The 19230-nt window shown below is 37.8% G+C and overlaps 1 protein-coding gene across 5 annotated transcripts in view; it reads left to right on the top strand.

Moving 5' to 3' along the window:
• The window catches only part of MAP3K20 (mitogen-activated protein kinase kinase kinase 20), a 167531-nt gene that overhangs the window by 91545 nt on the left and 56756 nt on the right, over positions 1–19230 (top strand). For all 5 annotated transcript variants that reach the window (XM_057746904.1, XM_057746907.1, XM_057746906.1 and 2 more), the window contains exons 5-9: positions 357–422; positions 4036–4064; positions 4181–4318; positions 10423–10509; positions 15827–15901. In XM_057746904.1, the coding sequence (XP_057602887.1) occupies positions 357–422; positions 4036–4064; positions 4181–4318; positions 10423–10509; positions 15827–15901 (395 nt within the window). The remainder of the gene's footprint in view (positions 1–356; positions 423–4035; positions 4065–4180; positions 4319–10422; positions 10510–15826; positions 15902–19230) is intronic.

Genomic DNA, 19230 nt, shown 5'->3' with positions numbered 1-19230 from the left:
CCTTAGTCATTGGAGCATTTCTTCCAGTGGTATCAGTGCTATTTTCGTGCTGACTCCAGAAAATTAAGGTGTCCTTATTGGGTATTATAAGAAGCTAGCTTTATCCACAATTACATTCCAACGTCTAAGAAATTAAAGCACATAAATTTTTCTTAGCATATAAATTTTCCTAATGTAGACATATCCTGTCCCTAATTTATCTATCATGGAAGAACAGAGCACATGAATTTAGTTTTTGCTGTTAAATCCTTTGCAAAAATATGGAAAGTAATACTGATGTTTAAAATAGAAAGATAATACTGATGGAGGGTTGAAAAATTATATTAATAGGCCTTTCTTCCTTTTTGTACGAAAAGGAATGCACTATTTACATATGGAGGCTCCTGTCAAGGTGATTCACAGAGATCTCAAGTCAAGAAATGGTAACGTAGTCATATTTTTTATTTTACCTATTTTATTATAAAATACATGCACTGTTGTGTAGAAATAGGCATCATGCGGTCTATATCTTTTGTAACCTGCTATTTTGACTCACTGCTGATACCATGAAAATCTTTCCACTACTAATAAATGTTAACATCCTGCACATTGTTTCAAGAGATTGCATAGTATTCCACTGTATAAGTAGCACAGAATGTGGACGTTTGGGTTGTTTACATTTTTCTCCTATGATAAGAAATGTTGAGGTTAATACTTTTCAGTAAAAATTTTCAACACGTCCCTGATTATTTCTCTAGAATCATTTTCTAAAAGAGATATTGCTGGATCAAAGCAAGCACATAGTTGTGTATTTCTAGTCTTCTATTTTTAGATGGCTCTCTGCACTAGCAGTTTTGAGTTCTGTTCTTGTTAGTCCTGAATTATTTGGTGTAAATTTTTTGTGTCACTCACATTACCTGGAAGAGTGCCCGAAAATGATCAGCACAGGTTTGGAAAGTAAAAGCTTTCTTTTTCTTCTTTCTCTTCTTCTCTACTTCCTAAAGTTTATTTATAATCCTGTATTTTGTAATTCGAAGAGTGAGCACTTTTAAATGACTTGTAGGATTAGATGTTACCTTCAAGTAGGAGTGGTAATAGAATGCTTCTTCCATTACATCACTTGAAAAGTAATGGAGAAAGGCAGTGGGATTAGTTAGTCAGCACTCAGAGTTTGCATCAAAGTTTGCTACTTAAAAAAAAAAAATCTTGCTATCAATTCATTTACATGCTTTAATTATTTACTTGTGCTTTCTAAGTGATTCTTCTAAGTATGGAGGAGGAGGAAAATAATTTATTTTTAGGAAATCTTTAAATCACTGCAGTTAAAATGGGTAAATACAAATAGGGTGATCCTTAGAATGGGTAATCACGGTCAGTGGAAGAAAGCACTTGGGAATTTGACCAGCTGCCCAGGACTGTGTTGCTTGTGGGGGTGGAGAAGGGGAAGTTGTTGGCAGCTGCCACTTCTCAGCAGCCCAGGTTGGACCACCACCCTGACCCTGATGGTTGACTCTGGCTGCTCGTTCTTGCTCTTTTCTAGGTTTCATCACTTATCCTTTGGCTTTTCTTAGACATAAGCTTCCTAGAGCTAAACACTTTTAATATATATTGACTAACAGGAAGTCATTAGGAAATACTATAGAATCTAGTAGGAAGTATCAGAATTGTACATTTTCAATTCTTGCTCAGAATTTCAATCTAAATAAGTTGCTTAACGTCTCTCCTTTTCATCTAGTTTATCAGTATATCCTAAATATCCCATGAGAGGAGAATGGTTAAATGAGCCCAGATGTCATTATGAAGACTAACAATGGAGAATGTTCCCATTTTTAAAAATTACAATTTGTGTAGTTACTTGGTGGGAAAACACATACATATTGAAACAATATAGATCTAACTTTTAACAATTTTAGGCGGTGGAGAGAGAATAGTAGGACTTTTCATTTTCTAAGTTACATGGTTTTATAATGTTAGATTGTTAGACTTTTTTAATGAACATTTATTAATCTTTTTTATTTTTATTAATATTATTTATTTTTGGCTGTGCGGGGTCTTTGTTGCTGTGCTCGGGCTTTCTCTAGTTGTGGCACTCGGGGGCTACTCTGTTGTGGTGCGTGGGCCTCTCATTGTGGTGGCTTCTCTTGTTGTGGAGCACAGGCTCTAGGTGCACAGGCTTCAGTAGTTGTGGCACACAGGCTCAGCAGTTGTGGTGCACAGGCTCTAGAACACAGGCTCTGTAGTTGTGGCACGCGGGCTTAGCTGCTCTGCAGCATGTGGGATCTTCCCCAACCAGGGCTCGAACCCGTGTTCCCTGCATCGGGAGGCAGATTCTTAACCTCTGCGCCACCAGGGAAGCCTAATGAACATTTATTAATCTTATAATGAGAAAAAAGTAGAAGTATTTTTTAAATAACCCCCACAATATTTACATTTTTTATTTGAAAAAAATGTATAGCTTATTATATATAGTATCAGATTTATCCTTAGGCTATTTCTGTGTATTGGATCATGCAAAGGTTATTTTCCCCACTTATCAAGGTCATTAGTAACAGCTAATAAGTATTGATAATCTACCATGTTCAAGGCACTGTATGGCTTACAAAGGAAATGCCAGAAACATTTCTTCAGGATTCTGTCCTTGGCCTCCTCCCTTCTTATGCTCTTATTTGCCCACTCCCATAAAAGCCACGACTACATCTTAACACTGTCAAATAGATCTCAACTTCAAAACTATATATCTACCTGCTTATTGAACATATTCACGTAGGTATTTTGTGTGACCCTAAAATGTATTGTGTCCAAGTTGATCTTTTCATCTTCTGCCTACCCCCTAAAAAATTACTCCTGCATTCCCTTTTTCCATGACAATACCAGTTGCCTAATCCAGTAATCAAATAAAAAGGAATTATAGATTGCAGAGTTCCCATTCTGACCATTATGCTGCATTGCCTCTATTTTATTTACTGTTTGAGTCCTCCTCCTCCTCCCCCATAGCCAATTATCTGAGCCCAGTTGATCCTGCTTCCTAGCTGCTTCTTGACTCGAGTCCACTTCTCTCCTGTCCTTTGCCAGCGCCTTAGTGCAGGCATCCTCATCTCTCCTGGACTACAGCACTGGCACGTAGAGAGATCTCCTTACCTATGTTCTGTTCCCCTCTACACATTTGACCGTTTCATGCCTCCACTCAAAATCGTTCATTGGCTTTCCATTTCTCACAGAGGCTCTTCTGGACCTGGCCCGTGCTCTCCAAAATTGCACACCTTTTCCTTTGCTCCTGACATTTTGTACAAGCTCGCTCTTCTGCCTAGAAAACTGCTTTCCTCCCCAGGTCTCCTCTTTCTGGTTAGCCATAATTTATTCTTCAGGCCTTAGCATAGCATCATTTCTTCCAGGAAACGGCAACCTCCTTACACTTGGACTTCTTAGACTGCTCATTGGTCGTATGGCAGTCCCCATGCCTCTCATCATGGAACTTATCCCACTTTATTATAGATGTTTGTTTAACTCTACCATTAGACTGTAATCTCCAGCAGAGCAGAGACAATGCCAGTCTTGCTCACTTTCCTCTGCTAGAACATAGTACATGGCCTTGCCCATAGTATATGCTCAACAAATATTTGTTAAATGAATGGATGTATGAATAAGTAAATAAATGAGTGTTATTTCTGCCTTCAGGAAAATTGCTCTTCAAAAACCATTTATACCCTCAATAATGCTAATGACTTCCTCAGTATCGTGTTGACGGTCTAGTGGCAGAACCCAAGTCAAAATCTGGTTCTCTTGACTACTACTCATCTATGCCTTTTTTTACTGGACAGTACTGCATTTAATTGAAACCAGTGTTTTGAAGGCTTTTTAATCAGCACCTCATAAAATTAGTTTTGTATTTTTATTTTAATGTCAGCTCCTTTTTGCAAAATCTTCAGTGCAGTAAATACTTTGATTTTACCTTTCATAATGCCATATGGAAGACAGAAATAGAAGTTCATAAATTTTTTTCAGTGTAACTCAAATTAGATGATTTTCATAATTTATCTTTTCTTTTTTTCCTTTTAGTTGTTATTGCTGCTGATGGGGTGTTGAAGGTAGGACTATTTATTTTAATTTTTAAAAATTTGGTTAATTTCAGATGTAGGTTTTGTGACTGATAATTCTTTTATTAGTCAGTAAGTAGAAAGTTGATACTCTTTTCTCTTCTCAGATCTGCGATTTTGGCGCCTCTCGGTTCCACAACCATACAACACACATGTCCTTGGTTGGAACTTTCCCGTGGATGGCTCCAGAAGTTATCCAGAGTCTCCCTGTGTCTGAAACTTGTGACACATATTCCTATGGTGTGGTGAGTTCATTTCTCATTTTTTTTTTGCTAGAGGACATACAAAAAGCAAACAGCCTGCAGAAGCGGGGTATAACAATTTAACACAGTTTTAAAACAGTGATGCTGTTTCTGGTGAAATGCCCAGAGCAGTGGCAACAGAGAGAATGTTTCCTAATTACTAGAAGGTTTACTTTGATCATTTTTATGCATTTGACTTATTTTGTCCTGTGTTGAGAAGAAGCCAGTAGCATTTGCAAGAAGCAAATTTAGATGGAAACTAAAATAGTGTTGGGCCTGATGCCCGCCTGTGGAGAGTGTTTTCCCAGGTGGACATATGTCTGTAGAATATCTCTGTAAGTCAGTGGAAATGTGGATCCTTTAGAACGGGACTTCATTGTAATGCGTTGCTCAAAAAGCACCAGTCGATCTGCCAAATGAATTAATTAACAGGAAACTTTTGAGTGTCAACTGTTAAACTGATTAATGAGTTTCTGGAGAATACAGAAGAAAATGTACTTATCATCTAGCACATGACCTTGCCCATGTCTGCTGCATGTCTTATAACCTAGCAGTGGCTATCTGAAGCATGAATCTGAGGTCTCACATAAGAATACCAACAGAGGACTTCCTAGGTGGCGCAGTGGTTAGGAATCCAGCTGCCAATGCAGGGGACACAGGTTGGATCCCTGCCCCAGGAAGATACCACATGTTGTGAAGCAACTAAGCCCATGTACCACAACTATTGAGCCTGTAGTCTAGAGCCCGTAAGCCACAACTCTTGAGCCCATGTGCCACAACTACTGAAGCCCACATGCCTAGAGTCTGTGCTCTGCAACAAGAGAGGCCACCACAGTGAGGAGCCTGCACACCACAATGAAGAGTAGCCCCCGCTCACTGCAACTAGAGAAAGCTGGTGTGCAGCAACGAAGACCCAACACAGCCAATTAAATAAATTAATTACTTAATTAATTTAAAAAAAAGAAGAAGAATACCAGCAGAGCAACACAGTTACAAGAACAGAGAGAAAGAAGTAGGGGCAAGGTGGGGGGGGGAGGTAAAGGCGGGGAGGGGAGAGTGGGCAGGGCTGTTCTTTGGTGGAGGAAGGTATTTGTTCATGGCCCTTTTCTGAGGATAGGTATTTTCTAAAAATGCTGTATTTCTTTTAAAAAGTCTAAAATAGTGTTTGGAACCCCCTGTCTTTGCCTCTCATCTCCCAATCATACTGCCTCTCTATCTTATTACTTCTTAAAAGGAGATTTTCATAGTAATGGGGAAAAAGCAGTCTAACTTTAGACCAAATCAATATGCCTCTTCTTTCTGAAATTGTGTTTTCAACTGGAGGTGATAGCTGATGGCACAGGAGGAGACCAAGACTGTCAAACCCATTCCTTTTTCTTTAGAGTTCATCAGTCTCTAGATAAGTACTGCTGGCCTTAGGAAGTTCTGGGCTGGTTTCAGTTAGCTAGCTTTTTCTAAATCATACTACATCTTACGTATACCAAATTAACATAATATCAATTTTGTTGGCTACTGAAAAAATCATTTCATGAATGAAATGTATGTTTTTGATGAAAGGCTAGAATTGTAAAGGTTGGAAGACAGTAGTAGCATCAGGTTAAGTATCTAATTTTCCTTAATTCTGTGTATTTCTAAGAATGAAGGCTAGAACCTATTTTAGACAGTGACCAAATAATTCTTATCAAAAGAAAGGGAAAAAAACAAAAGTTTCTGAAGAAATATATTCTAAAGCTGGTCCTGTGTGTCAAAAGTTACTATGTTCTAACCATCCTACAAATTATCTGCTGGGGAGTCTGAAAATGGGGAAATTTGTTGCGCTTTAAGACTTTTTGTGAGATGATTTCCTCTTAACGGAGTTATATTCCTTCATTTTTAAGCAAAAATCTATGTATTGTGTCAGGCACCTTGCTAGACACCAACTTAGGGCACTTTGCATTTTACTTTGCCTGCTCCTTCAGACCAGTATCTCATTTTATCCTGAGGAACCAGGAACCAGCAGACTTTTTTCTATAAAGGACCAGATAGTAAATATTTTAGGCTATGGGGGCCACTTACAGTCTCTGTTGCATGTTCTTTTGTTTTTTCTCAGCGCTTTAAAACTGCTAAAACCAGTCTGCCATCTGTAGTAGGCTGACGTTTGAGACCCCTCTGGAACCCTCTCGTTCCAGATTGGAAGACAAGCCACATAGCTGGAGAACGGTTCCAAGTGCTTTGACAAGGGACCACAGTTCTCACTCTTTCCCCTTGCATATCAGTTTTAAAACGGCAGCTGCTCTTTTGCTATCTTAAAGACAGGGGTTTACTCGGAATGCTGGTTATTGTTACCCCATAGCTGCATCAGCAGAATTCCATTCAGGAAAGTGTACATGTGCTTGTTTACTTATAAATGACAAATCAGGATTTTATTTAATTCTGACCCCTTCCCATTCTACTCTCAATTAACACCATTAGTGAAAGAAAAAGTACTTTACTGAGCCTTTTTTTGGTGTAAACAATCACAATTTTTTTTTTAATGAAAAAAGCATTACATGCCCAAAGTAGGTACTCCCTACATGAGCAGGAGAGGACAGTTATTAAAGTAAGGGCCATGTTCGTTTTACAAGTTTGTAGTCCATAAACCTTGAAAATGATACCTATCTAGGAAAGCAATGTGGATATTTAGAATTTTTGATGTCCTTTCAAAACAGGTGAGTAACCAGGACTCCTTTGTCAGTAGGGACATCTGTTGGCATAAAATCCGCTAGTTCATGAAAAGTCTGTTCCATTAATTGAGCCCCCACACATACACAACAGTCACATGCAGATGAATCAGAACATAAAAAACAGTTGTCCTTTTTTGAAACCCACCCCCAAGACCCCAGTGTATTTTTGCTTTTTATTTTTTGTTTCTCAGACTTGCTGTAAGAATTTAGCCCTTCATACTCTCACAGTCCCTAGCCATTCCCAGCTTAATTAACCTCTGTTTCTTCTCAACACATGGCGAGACTAGCCAGCCTTGTACAGTCTTAAAATAAATGCGCCGGTGAAATGCCAGGAATGGATCTTGTGATCCTTGCTTCTACGCCGGTAAACTTTGCTAGGCAGGCAATTGTTTCTATTTTATAAGGAACTAGATTTTTTTTCTGTCCCCTTCTGATGACTTCTCTTGAGGGACTAAGCCAGGAGTGTTTAGGATATTATCCACAGAAAAGAAAAGGCTTCAGAAAAGCCAAAATCATTGAAGAACCCAAGGCCTAGCCAGTCTTTAAAAACAAAGCTCTCCTAATGACCGTGCAGAAAGGATTACCTTCTCAGAAGCTTCTCAGCCAAAACCAGTTTTAAAAATGGCTTAAGAGTGAGCATCACTGCCTTACTTGTCTGCGAGCCCTGTTCCAGAACCAGCCCTGCGCAGGTAATGGCTTTCCATTGTTTGTAAAAGAAAAAGCAGGAAGAGTACACAGCCTTGTCCAAGTTTCTCCTCTGTAAGCTGAAAATAGAAATTTTCCTTCCGAGCACAGTTTAAATCTGGGGACGTCGCAGTATGAAATGAGTCGGAAAATACTTTTAAGGTGAAAGATCACAATGATCTTTGGCGTGCATCCCCATAACTGATATTTGCAGGCATAGTTTAAAATATTTTTAGACCTCTGAGTGACTTCCCCAACAAAGTTACTTTTTTTGGTGCCAGTTTTCATTTTGTTCAGTAGAAAAAGCCATTGTCCTATCTCGTACCACCTACTTTTTGATACATTTCTGAATCTGGTGAATAAATAATAGGAAATCATGAGATGTGCTGATCCTGGAATTAAGCTGAAAACCTCATTTGGGCTTCAGAACCCAGTGGTAAAGGACACCATCCCCGCCATCCCCCCCAGTTTCCCATCCATCAAGCGGCTCCCTCTGCAGTGGTAGCTCTTTAGAGACACAGAGCGGGAGCAGAATGAAACTATCTTATTTTTTCCAGGATTAGAACCCTTGGAGAAATATAACTTGGATCTTATTAGATTTTTGGACACTTTCCAACTGAATATTTTGGGACAAAGAATGATACAAATCTTTTTCTGGTGTCATTCTGCTGCCTCCGGGTTCTGCCTCTCACCCCGCAAAACCCAGGCAGCCTGCCTGTGCGTGCGCGCGTGCGCAGTGCATTGTGCAGGCAGGCCGGACTCCGAAAGCAGGGGCGCGAAGCTGCTCATCCAGACGTTTTGGGGTCCAGGGAGTTGGCTTTATTTGAGGCAGAGTCACTCTTCCCGTTCTCCTTAGGAACGCCGGATCCCTCCATTTACTTTCTCTTCACACCCTTCCCCCTCCCCAGCCCCAACACGGGGAGCGGGGCAATTACAACAAATTGAGGGGCTTCACTTACTGCTCAGCCCTCTGGCTGCCCCCTCCCCCACCCCCACCTCCGTGCAGCCCTGTGTCAGGTGACCGCGTACCTGCTCCGGTTCTCACCCTTTCTTTACTTGCAGTATTTATTGGAATCATCCCCTTCTGGGAAGCCCCCTTACCTTTTCCTAATCACTTCTGTGACTCAAATAGAATTATTCAGTAGCTCTTCTAAAGAAGTACCTTACACACTTGATTAAAAGCCCAAAGAGGCTTCAGTGAATTTTTTTTCCTCCTGCTTGAGCAGCATCTGCCAATTTCCCTGATTTTCCTGCTAATTATCTTCATATTCGCCAGAATTCATTTAACATGTTATGGCTCGAATAAGACTGAACACGGGTTGAGGAAATAGTGGATATTGGGTTTGCTTGAATAGAATATATCCTCAATCTACGTGCTTATTTAGAAATGGGTTTTTGTTTTTAGGACAACAGAAAGGTAAATCAGAGGTGCTGAATTCGCTTCTGTCATGGCTCCATACCCAAACAGGGCCCCTTGCATTCCCTCATGTGTTGTAGCTCTTCCCTCTACAGTTACATGTGGTCAAGACCTTGACCTTCAGGGTGAGACAGCAAGTTCGCATTCTAGCTCTGCCACCTGATAACTGAGTGCCTTTGGGCAAGCTCATTTAACTTCCTTAAGCCTTAGTTTCCCACCCATACAGTGAGAATGATCTCTCTCTAATGGGATTGAGGTTAATCATGATAACGTACTTAAAGGGCTTAACAGAGTACCTGGCACATAATTACTCAATAAATGATAGTGGTTATGATTATGATTATTATTGATAAAATTATAGTTGTTTTTGCAGTTCACAAAATATTGGTAGACTCAAATCTTGATACTCATTAGTATAAATAGAGAAAGTAACAATGTAAAAATCTCCATTACTCAGGGTTTAAAGAGAACACAGGATCATTGGCTGTTTTCAGCATTTCCAGCCTCACTTTGCTTTGTTTGGGCATTCCTGTGCAGATTTATGAACCACGCTAATCTCAAGGACTGCAGAGAGATAACACATACATAAACTTGCACACAGGTGAACGTGCACGTGCACACAGCCTACATATGTACATAAGGTGTTTATTACATTTTAGAATATACTATAGTAAATTATGTTGTGGGTAGATGAGAATGAATCCCTTTGACTCATTTTGAGAGACATTTCTACAGGACACAAAATCTAAATGTTACAGTTTTGTGATTACCTGCCATTGTGGAGTAAGTGGTTTAGCCAGTGATTTGGATTTGGGGCCCGATTTTTTTTTTTTTTTTTTTTTTTTTTTTGTCTTAATGAGACCATTATTGAACCTTTGAAAATATGGTTGAATTCCCAGTTTTTATCTTATAGAGAAATTTTTCAGAGATTGAAGGCGCAAAGAGTTTTGACTAACAAAATATAAAATCTAGTTTGTGGTGATACATGAAAATTCTGTTAATTTATAAGATAAAGTTAAATCACTTAGGCCCATTGGTTTCATGAAATTCTAAGCCTGGCTCTAGATGGTCTAATTCCTAAACCAGGTTTTTTTTTTTTAATAAAAAAAAGAACAGCAACAACAAAAAAATATATATAAAATATATAGAAGAAGTCCTGTGCATGGATATATACGGTTTGCCCAAGTTTCTACAGATGGAGTTGATTGTGTCTGGTAATTGGATACAGCTAAATGTTAAACTTTCAGCAATATACCAAAAATATAAAGTACAAGAATAAAAATTCCATTTTCTTTTTGTTCCAGGTTCTCTGGGAGATGCTAACAAGGGAGGTCCCCTTTAAAGGTTTGGAGGGATTACAAGTAGCTTGGCTTGTAGTGGAAAAAAACGAGGTAAGACTACGATTCTCCATTCAGGTACATAGATCAGAAAACAGTATTGGGGTTTTGCAAAAGACTTTTTCATCTTCTTCAAATTGAAAGTAAGTTCACGCTTATGGAAAGATTAGCAGTAGGAGCTAACACAAAGGGTCAAAGTGATGTTATTCCTCATGAATGGACCCTTTACATCTAATTGTTGCAGCTTCACGTCGTGATGCTGTAGATCAAAAATTGTACAAGTACTGTACTAGTTTCTCAGTCTCAATTGTAAAACCTAGGGGTTTGTTCTTAGTGATGAAAGAAGCCATTGCGTCCAAGGTAGGGGAACAGTTTAACTCCATCTCCTGCGTTTAGGACATCTTTTTTACTGTCCGGGAGTTGATATATCTGTAAGAGACCTTCAGCTACTTCAACTTACCTCTCCCAGCAGGAGTCACTATAGTACAAGAAACTGTCGCTTAGATGAGAATTTCAAAAATAAAAGAAGAAAAAATAGTTTCAAAAAAGGGAAAAATTACAGTTTTGCCACCTACGTTGAACACTACATTGAAGATGAGCTCCTCACTGGAATTGGCGAGGCAGTGGCATAACTGTTCCCTTCTTCATGCAGAGCCTTTCCATTTCAAAAGAACTTCAGTGGCGTAAACACCGTTTGTGCTGTGTCCCCAGCCTCGCTTTTCTTCTTCCCACAAATTGAGGCTTTCAGTTAGTTGGACCTATGAGCCAACATCAGAGAACATGGTACATTCATATCAAAGAGAGCAACTACGTTTTGAAAGGTTTAAAATTGTGACTGAAACGCACAGCCATGGAAATTCTCAGCCTAAGGATGAAGCATCCAATATCAAGGTATTATGAGAACTTAGATCAAGTAATGGAAACACGCAGTTGTCTTTGCAACGCTGCAAAACAACTTTATTTCATAAAACTTCTTCATTTCCACATCTTATCTGTGCCCTTCACAAAAGGGCAGGGTGCAGCCTTAGGGTAAAATAATTTGCAAAAAAAAGTGAATATGTAGCAATATTCCCTTTTTAATGCTTTAAAAGAATTAGATTGATCTGTTCCCCACGTGAGTGCAGGAACAAACTAGATCAATCAAAAAGCTGCTATTGACTGAGAGAAACCAAGTTTCCATATTTTAGATCACATAGTCCGCGGTTACCTCATTAATTTGTCCTCCTGAGCCATTGAGAATGGATGAAATGTTCATGATAGCTGAACTTGATGGGAGAGAGCTGCCAATTTAAGAAAAATGAAAAGGTGTTATATTCAAGAATGTGTCTTACTCATTGTTTCACAGAGGCTGTTCTGTTTTAATTAAATGTGATGGTTATTTCTGGCGTGCTATTAAATCAGAACTCACACATGGGATGACTGATTATTTTCATGGTATGAGAACTCACTAGATTCTGTTCAGTTTCTTTTGCCAGTGAGGTGATTAGACATTTAGTTCTGGGTTGACAAATAGAGTGAAGAAGATTATTGACCTTCTGTTGACTTTGGAGCAGAACACTCAATGTCATTTTTTTTCCCTGTGTGTCATTTCAAGAGAAACTAGGAGGAAGTTTTCCTAAAAGCTGACTGGACCCTCCAAATATGTATAAGACAGAGTAATTAATATTTTTAAATAATATGTCATTTAAAGGAGCTCAGGAAAGGTATGAATCTAAATAAAGCACTTTGAAAACACTGGAGTATCCATCAAGGATTTTTAAAGCTGAAGAGAAAAATGAATTTGGAAGCCGCCTTTGAGTAGCTGACTTGAGGGTTGAGAATTCCCCATAAATAATCTCCAGAACCTCCTTAACAGTTACATGAGGAGGGCATCTCCCCCTTCCTCCCCAGGGAGCCCCTAAAGTAGAGTGTACTGTTTTATCCGTGGTGTGATCTCATGATCAGCTCATAACAGACAGAGACTATTCAGATGCCTCCCATGCTATATTTATCAAATAAAGTAGTCATTTGAAAGAAACCCACATGGTAAAATAAGTGTTCTCGACTTTCTGATGAACCTAGTGAAAATTGGGTGTTACGAGGATATTTGTCTATCTGTTCTTATTCTGCACATTTATTTCATTTATCAGAATATGGAAATTAAGTTCAAATGTAGTTTCCGTTGTCATCATTCAAGAAGATGTCTTCATTTTACCTCATAAATGGAGGTACTTACTACCCACAGTCGGTTGAGATAGCATTAAAATAATTCCCAAGGATTTATTTTATTTTGCAATAAAATTGAGACTTTGACTTAAATATAGTTTATAAAAATCCCTTCAACTTCTAATTATTTTCTTTTACTTATTTTTACCCTGGAATACCTTGGGTTGTTAAGAAAGAAAGCTGTATTTTTTTTTTTTTAAACAGGCCTCATTTAAATAAAGAATGACATGTTTAAACTTTCAGGGATACATTTTAAATGTGAACTAGTCACAGTAAAATGCTAGTCATCATAGACTCATAGGAAGCTGCAAAAATATTACAGAGAATTCTGTGTACTCTTCACCCTGCTTCCCCACTGGTGAGACATAGGTATAGTATAATTTCAAAACCAGAAAACTGACACTGATACATTACTCTTAACCAGACTCTAGACCTTATTTGGTTCCACAATTTAGGATTGCTTTTTGCATCTATAGGAAGATCAATACTTTCTAAAAATTATATCTGAAGGCCTTTGATTCCAAAGCCTTAATAATGAAATAAGGTCTTCAAACAATAACTTTTCCTACTATTAAATCCTATCAAAACTAGAATCCATAAAGCACTGTTAAACTTTACAAAGCAAACAATGAACCCTTATAGGAGGCATGAAATTAAGAGGGTATTACTAATAAATTTTTTAAATCTTACAGATATGTCTATCTGCCTTTGTAATTTCCATAAAACTCAACCCGTAGTCATTCAGAATGTTCTGGCAGTATAATTTCTATCTTTATAAATACTTAAATGTGTTTTATTCTAAGTAGCAAAACTACTATTCTCTATTAACATAGAAATCCTCAAAAACTTAATCCATTGTTCTTGACTACACTTTAAAAAAAGATAATAAACTTGACTTAAAAAAATATTGCATCTTATGTAGAAAATGGTGCAAAAAAGAATATGATCTTTTAAAAATTGTCATGCCTAATTTAGTGGTTGGAAAATATTTTAATTTTAAATTTGAAACTGTTTTATTTTAAAATATTTAAGTTTTAAGTCGTGTTGCAAACCTGGTGCTAATATCTGCTTATTTCAGGATGTTTTAATGAATTAGGAATGCCCACAGTTATGTAATCAGGACTTAAATATTTTAGATTCTCTTTTAAAGTACTTTTTAGTGTACCTAAATAATCCATTACACAAAGTGTCTGAGTCTAGATTTAACTGATATTTGACCATGTCAGATAATTTAAAATAATTATGTCTCCTTTTATAATGTCTCACGTGTGTTATCTAAAAAGTTTGTCAGTAAGAAAAGATCAACACTAATATTCAGCCAGTTCACGTTTCAGTTCTTGGGAAAATGTGCTCAAGTTATGGTGAAAATGTTACCCTTTATGAAAACTGATTTTTCATTGTACATGGAGTACATTCAGTTGCATAATTGCAACCACTGTTTTTATTAGGCGCCATCCCCAACCATCTTACTTATTTTTTTAAGTAAACACTTGATTTTCCTTTTGACCTTCATCAAAAGGTTTCCAGTTTGCATTACAGTAAAATAATAGTACCGTTTACTATGTCTTGCTCTGTTTTATGAAATCACAAGACTAGAAGTTTAAAAATGCTTAATGTAGCCTCTAAGTTGGAGAGGGTTTTGTTTGTTTTTTTACTTTGCTTTAAAGTTTTATTTCTTTTGGTTTGATTTTATTCCAAATATAGATTGTCTGTTTTCTTGCCAAGGCAACTATTTTTCTAGTTTTATACATAGCTTCCCCCAAATCCAACTAAATTGTTTTAAGTTTTTTATTTGCAAAACTTCTTGGCAAAAAAATAATATAGACTAAATCTTCTTCGTACAGAGTTTCTCAGCTCTATCACATCCAATGCTCTCTTTATAACACTATGTGAATGCTCCCTCTTCTTCCCTGAAATGAGATCCAGAGGTAGTAGAACATTGTATTTTAAGTCAACATGATGCTCTAAATGTAAGCATCATGGAACATAAGGAAGAAATAAATTATGCATTGCAATGTATAAATGCTCAGGCATCATGACACTAGAGGTGACAATGGAACAGTTTTAGATGCCTGCACCTACAGATAAATAGAATTCAACAGCTACAAATACAGAGCAGAGATGGATTGTGTTAATGATCCCAGTACTATGAGCAACACTGTTGTAGGCAACATTTTCCCCAAATCTTGGTAAGGTTATGAATAATGCAAAAATCAATCTGCCCTTGATTTATTTTATTTAGTAGTTGCATTCATAGAAAGTTCAGTGTATTTTGAAAATATTCAAAAAATACTCTATTTATAAATCAAAGTTAGATTCTAAGGCTCAGAAAATTATAAGCCTCATCCTTTGCTTGTTTTACTTACATGAATACACTCGGGGCATTTGAAATTTGGTGGAATGCAGGAGAATTGTTAATCAGGGCTTTACCGTATATTGAAAGATGGCCAGCACTCTTGACCTGCTCCAGGTGTAACCTTCCAGACTTTAAAACAAAAATGTCTCTGTAGCTTTGTAAACTGCCTCTGGGGGCATTACATGTTCTGTGAGAACCACTGCTGTAAAATGTTAGAACAAAACTAATCCTCACATTATAATCTTTGTTCTATCAAGTCTTTATAGTTTATGGGTTTGGCCAAAACTAAGCCATAATGAGTCATCCATTCAGAATGTCTCATTTGCCACTGAGAAAATGCACACTTGTTTAAAATTCTCTCTGTGCTCAAGATGTTTTCAGAAATTGTACACCTATTGCCAAAGCTGAACTGTTTTCCTAATTACCTGGTCCGTTTGCATATTTCATAGTTGCCTATAAAAATATAGGGATAGATTTGTGGTTTAGATTTAGTATTTAAGTTCCAACTTGTCCCTCTCCTACGGCAGTTTCTTTTAGACTTGATTCTATATTTTTGTTGCATTTGTTGTGCAGAGCCAGATTTCTTCATCCACTGTGATTCCTCTTAGGAGGAAAAGGGTAAAGTGGCTTTAGAGATTAGATACTACGAATCTAAACATAAATTCTCACCAGTCACATATTAATCAATGGAAGTTTTAAATGTTATGTCTTGTTTATGCTACTAAATTAACCCTTTTATACTTTTCAATTAGTATTTTCTTCATTTAATGAGAAAATCCTTGTTTTGTTTTGTTTCTTTCCCTGTTACAGAGATTAACCATTCCAAGCAGTTGCCCCAAGAGTTTTGCTGAACTGTTACATCAGTGTTGGGAAGCTGATGCCAAGGTACATACATACATATATATGTATGTGTATATATATAATACACACACACACACATTTTGTTGTTGTTGTCATTGTTCTGAAATTTTACTTGTTTGTTTGGCTTTGAGTTTTTAAGACTTGGGGTAATAAAATTCATCACAAAGTGAAACTGGGTTGCTGCTCCCCTGAGCCACAGATTGACTGTGAAGGTTTTCTGGTGACATCTACTTGTTTTGATCCCTAGAAATCAAGGGATTTCCCCACTGGCTCTTTCTTATAGCACTCTGTCATTCTTGAATCAATAAAAAAGAATTGTGTTACCTTGTTTTTAATCTTCCATAGTAACTGTTGCACCTTCATGTTATTCAGATGCTAGCACACAGTGGTTATTGTAAGCCAGGCATTGTTCCAAGCACTTTATGTATATTAACTCATTTATTCCTCAGGATATCTCCATGAACCAGGTAGTGTTATTATCGTCATTTTGCACATGAACACAGAGGTTAAATAGTGAGCTCAAGACCACACAGCTGGGCTTCCTAGGTGGCGCAGTGGTTGAGAATCCGCCTGCCAATGCGGGGGACACGGGTTCGATCCCTGCTCCAGGAAGATCCCACATGCCTCGGAGCAACTAAGCCCGTGTGCCAAAAAAAAAAAAAAAAAAAAAAAAAAAAAAGAAAGACCACACAGCTAGTAAGTGGTGGAGCTGGAGAACGAACCCAAGCCAGCTGACACGAGTCCCTGTGCTTAACCACTACACCATATTGCCTTTCTAGCCAAAGACCAGGCAAAGGTAGACCTTCTAGAGAACCTTGATATGCACTCCCTGTGGAGTTTCAGTGATGTTTTTTAAGCTATCACAATAGAGTTGGAGAAATTCCAGAATTAAGGCTTTCATGTGATTATCACATTTGAGCATGAATGGCTCATTTCCTTTCCCTGCAAAGATCGATTTAAAAGACTCTCACATACAGAAATGTTCATAGATAAAATGATAGGCAAGCCTTGGATTTGCTTCAAAATAAAGTGAAGGGAAATGGATGACAGTATAGATTAAATAGGATGGGTCACAATCATTTTGAAAGTGATAGGTGTGTGGAGGGTCATTATATTGTTCTCTCTACTTTCTTGCATGTGTGGAATTTTCCATCATGAAAAGTTAAATAATAATAAAAGATCCTCACAGATTAAACATTGAAATAAGAGACACTCAAGAAAGGAACTAAAATTTTATAGTTCAGATTTATCCGGTTTTTCATGAAAATAGGTGACCTTTTAAATAGAGATCTAAAAAGAAAGGCTTAAGAATGGAATTTCTTCCTTAATTTAAACCCAGTTCCTATATGACCCCCAAGAAAAATGAATGTTGATAACATATACAGCCACTGCTTGGTATGAAGTCGGGCACTCCAGGACCCCGGTGGAATCCACAGAGGCTCAAGGCCCTTGTATACAATGGCGTAGTTGAGTCACACACACACACCCCGCCCCCATCCTCGGATTCAACAACCTGTCTGAACTTGGGATCATTGAACCTGCCAACGTGGAAACCTGCCGTTTGTCTAGTTGGAATAACTCATAACACTTGGTGAGTATGGGAATTGCGTTAGTATCACACATAATTCATGTTGAGTCATAAATAGTGTTTTCCAGCACACTGTTCCACACCACAAGTGAGAGCAGCTGAACACCAAGCACGATAGTGCAGCCGGTGGCGCAGCAAGGGACAGGGATGCTCGGGGCCCCTCCGCCCCGCGTGCTCCCTGTTGGCTGGGATGGCCCGTGCTTTGCCTTGGAAGTTTGTCACTGGTTCTCCCCAGCCTTGCGCATCACCTTTGGCCTGATAAACCAGCAGCCTCAATCTGCTTTCACTCCTGTGCTTCAAACTACCTTGACTCTTTTTTAAAGAGTCCTGTATTTACTTAGTATTGGTTTTTATTAAGGAATTTAACAGTTTTTAAACTGTTAGTATTTTTATTTAAGATTATTATCATTTTATTAGTTTTTTTATGACAAAGGTGATAGTTTTTAAATGGTCTGCCCTGCCCCTGTGTAGGCCCTATTTTAGTGTGTGATTTTTTTAGCATACGGGGACTTTTAAGCACTAAGAGAAATGCCTGCACTTTGCAACTAATCCAGTGGAAACTCTAAGTGGCTATTTGAAAGGTTCCTATAGACCATTTATTTTATACTATTAAAATACTACGCTTTTCATACTCTACCACTTATATGTCCATTGTGGCATATTTGGTAATTTTGGTAGTATTTTTCTCTCTGATGCTTAAATAGAAATTTCACCTGAAATTATTTGTGCTAAATTAGGTGAATGCAACTACGTCTCTGTAATTGTAATTATATTTCAGTATGCAAAGCAGGATTTGAATTTCTTAATTGGAAACTCTGTTACATTAATTAAAATTCTAAGAATATACATTTATGGTGTATTAATTAAGTGATAGTGTAAACACCTACACAACAATGACATTAGGTCCAGAGTTGATGCCATGAAGTTGGCATGTCTCTATTTAACATGTAGTGAGCTGACCCTTTTTTAGGACCAGAGGAATCTTGTGGTCTAGCCCCTTGAAGTAAGTTTGAGATCAACTGTTATTTCCTAAATTCATGGCATTTTGTTCTGATACAACTAATATATCCTCTATGTTTGATTTGATTATGCATCCAGCTCACATTTCTAACCATCTAGAGGAGACTCTGGACACACCTTACACACCCTCTTTATTCCCTGAATATGTTCTTTTCCTTCTTTTCTTTTCTCCCCTGATTACTTCATCATCAAGCCTTTCCTTGTTCTTCTTTTTACCCCCACCCATACTAAGTACTCCTTTTCCTTAACCAGTCTGGGCTACTGCCTCATCTTGTGCTGTTGCATTTTTTAGAATATCTTTTCTTCCTAAGTGGATTACAGGCTCCATGGGGAGAGTAGAGCTAATTTTTATTTGTTTCCCTATAGCATCTTCCATAAATTTAGTAAGTAGATGCACAGTTTGTTGTTGACTAAAGTGGCCAGACCAAGGTTTATTTCCTGAGAGGCACATTGTGGTTCTCAGGCTAGAAGTATGTAGCAATTCAACCAGAATTTGGTGCCAGTCCTATGCACATGGATAGAGCAATAGTTGGTTAAAATATATTTTATTCCTTTTTTTTTCAGTCCTTAGACTCTAGAGTATTAACACATCAATTAAAATATTTAGCTCAGGGCTTCCTTGGTAGCCCAGTGGTTAAGAATCCGCCTGCCAAATTAGTTAAAATGAAATCACTTTCAAATAGGGTGCACCTTAACTGCTGTAGGCTGAATGTGTCCCCCCAAAATTCACATGCTGAAATCCTAT

This window comes from Hippopotamus amphibius, chromosome 8, assembly GCF_030028045.1.
Source record: "Hippopotamus amphibius kiboko isolate mHipAmp2 chromosome 8, mHipAmp2.hap2, whole genome shotgun sequence".
Taxonomy (NCBI): Eukaryota; Metazoa; Chordata; class Mammalia; order Artiodactyla; family Hippopotamidae; genus Hippopotamus; species Hippopotamus amphibius.
Note: the sequence above shows the minus strand (reverse complement) of the source record. Positions and strands in the feature narration are given on the sequence as shown.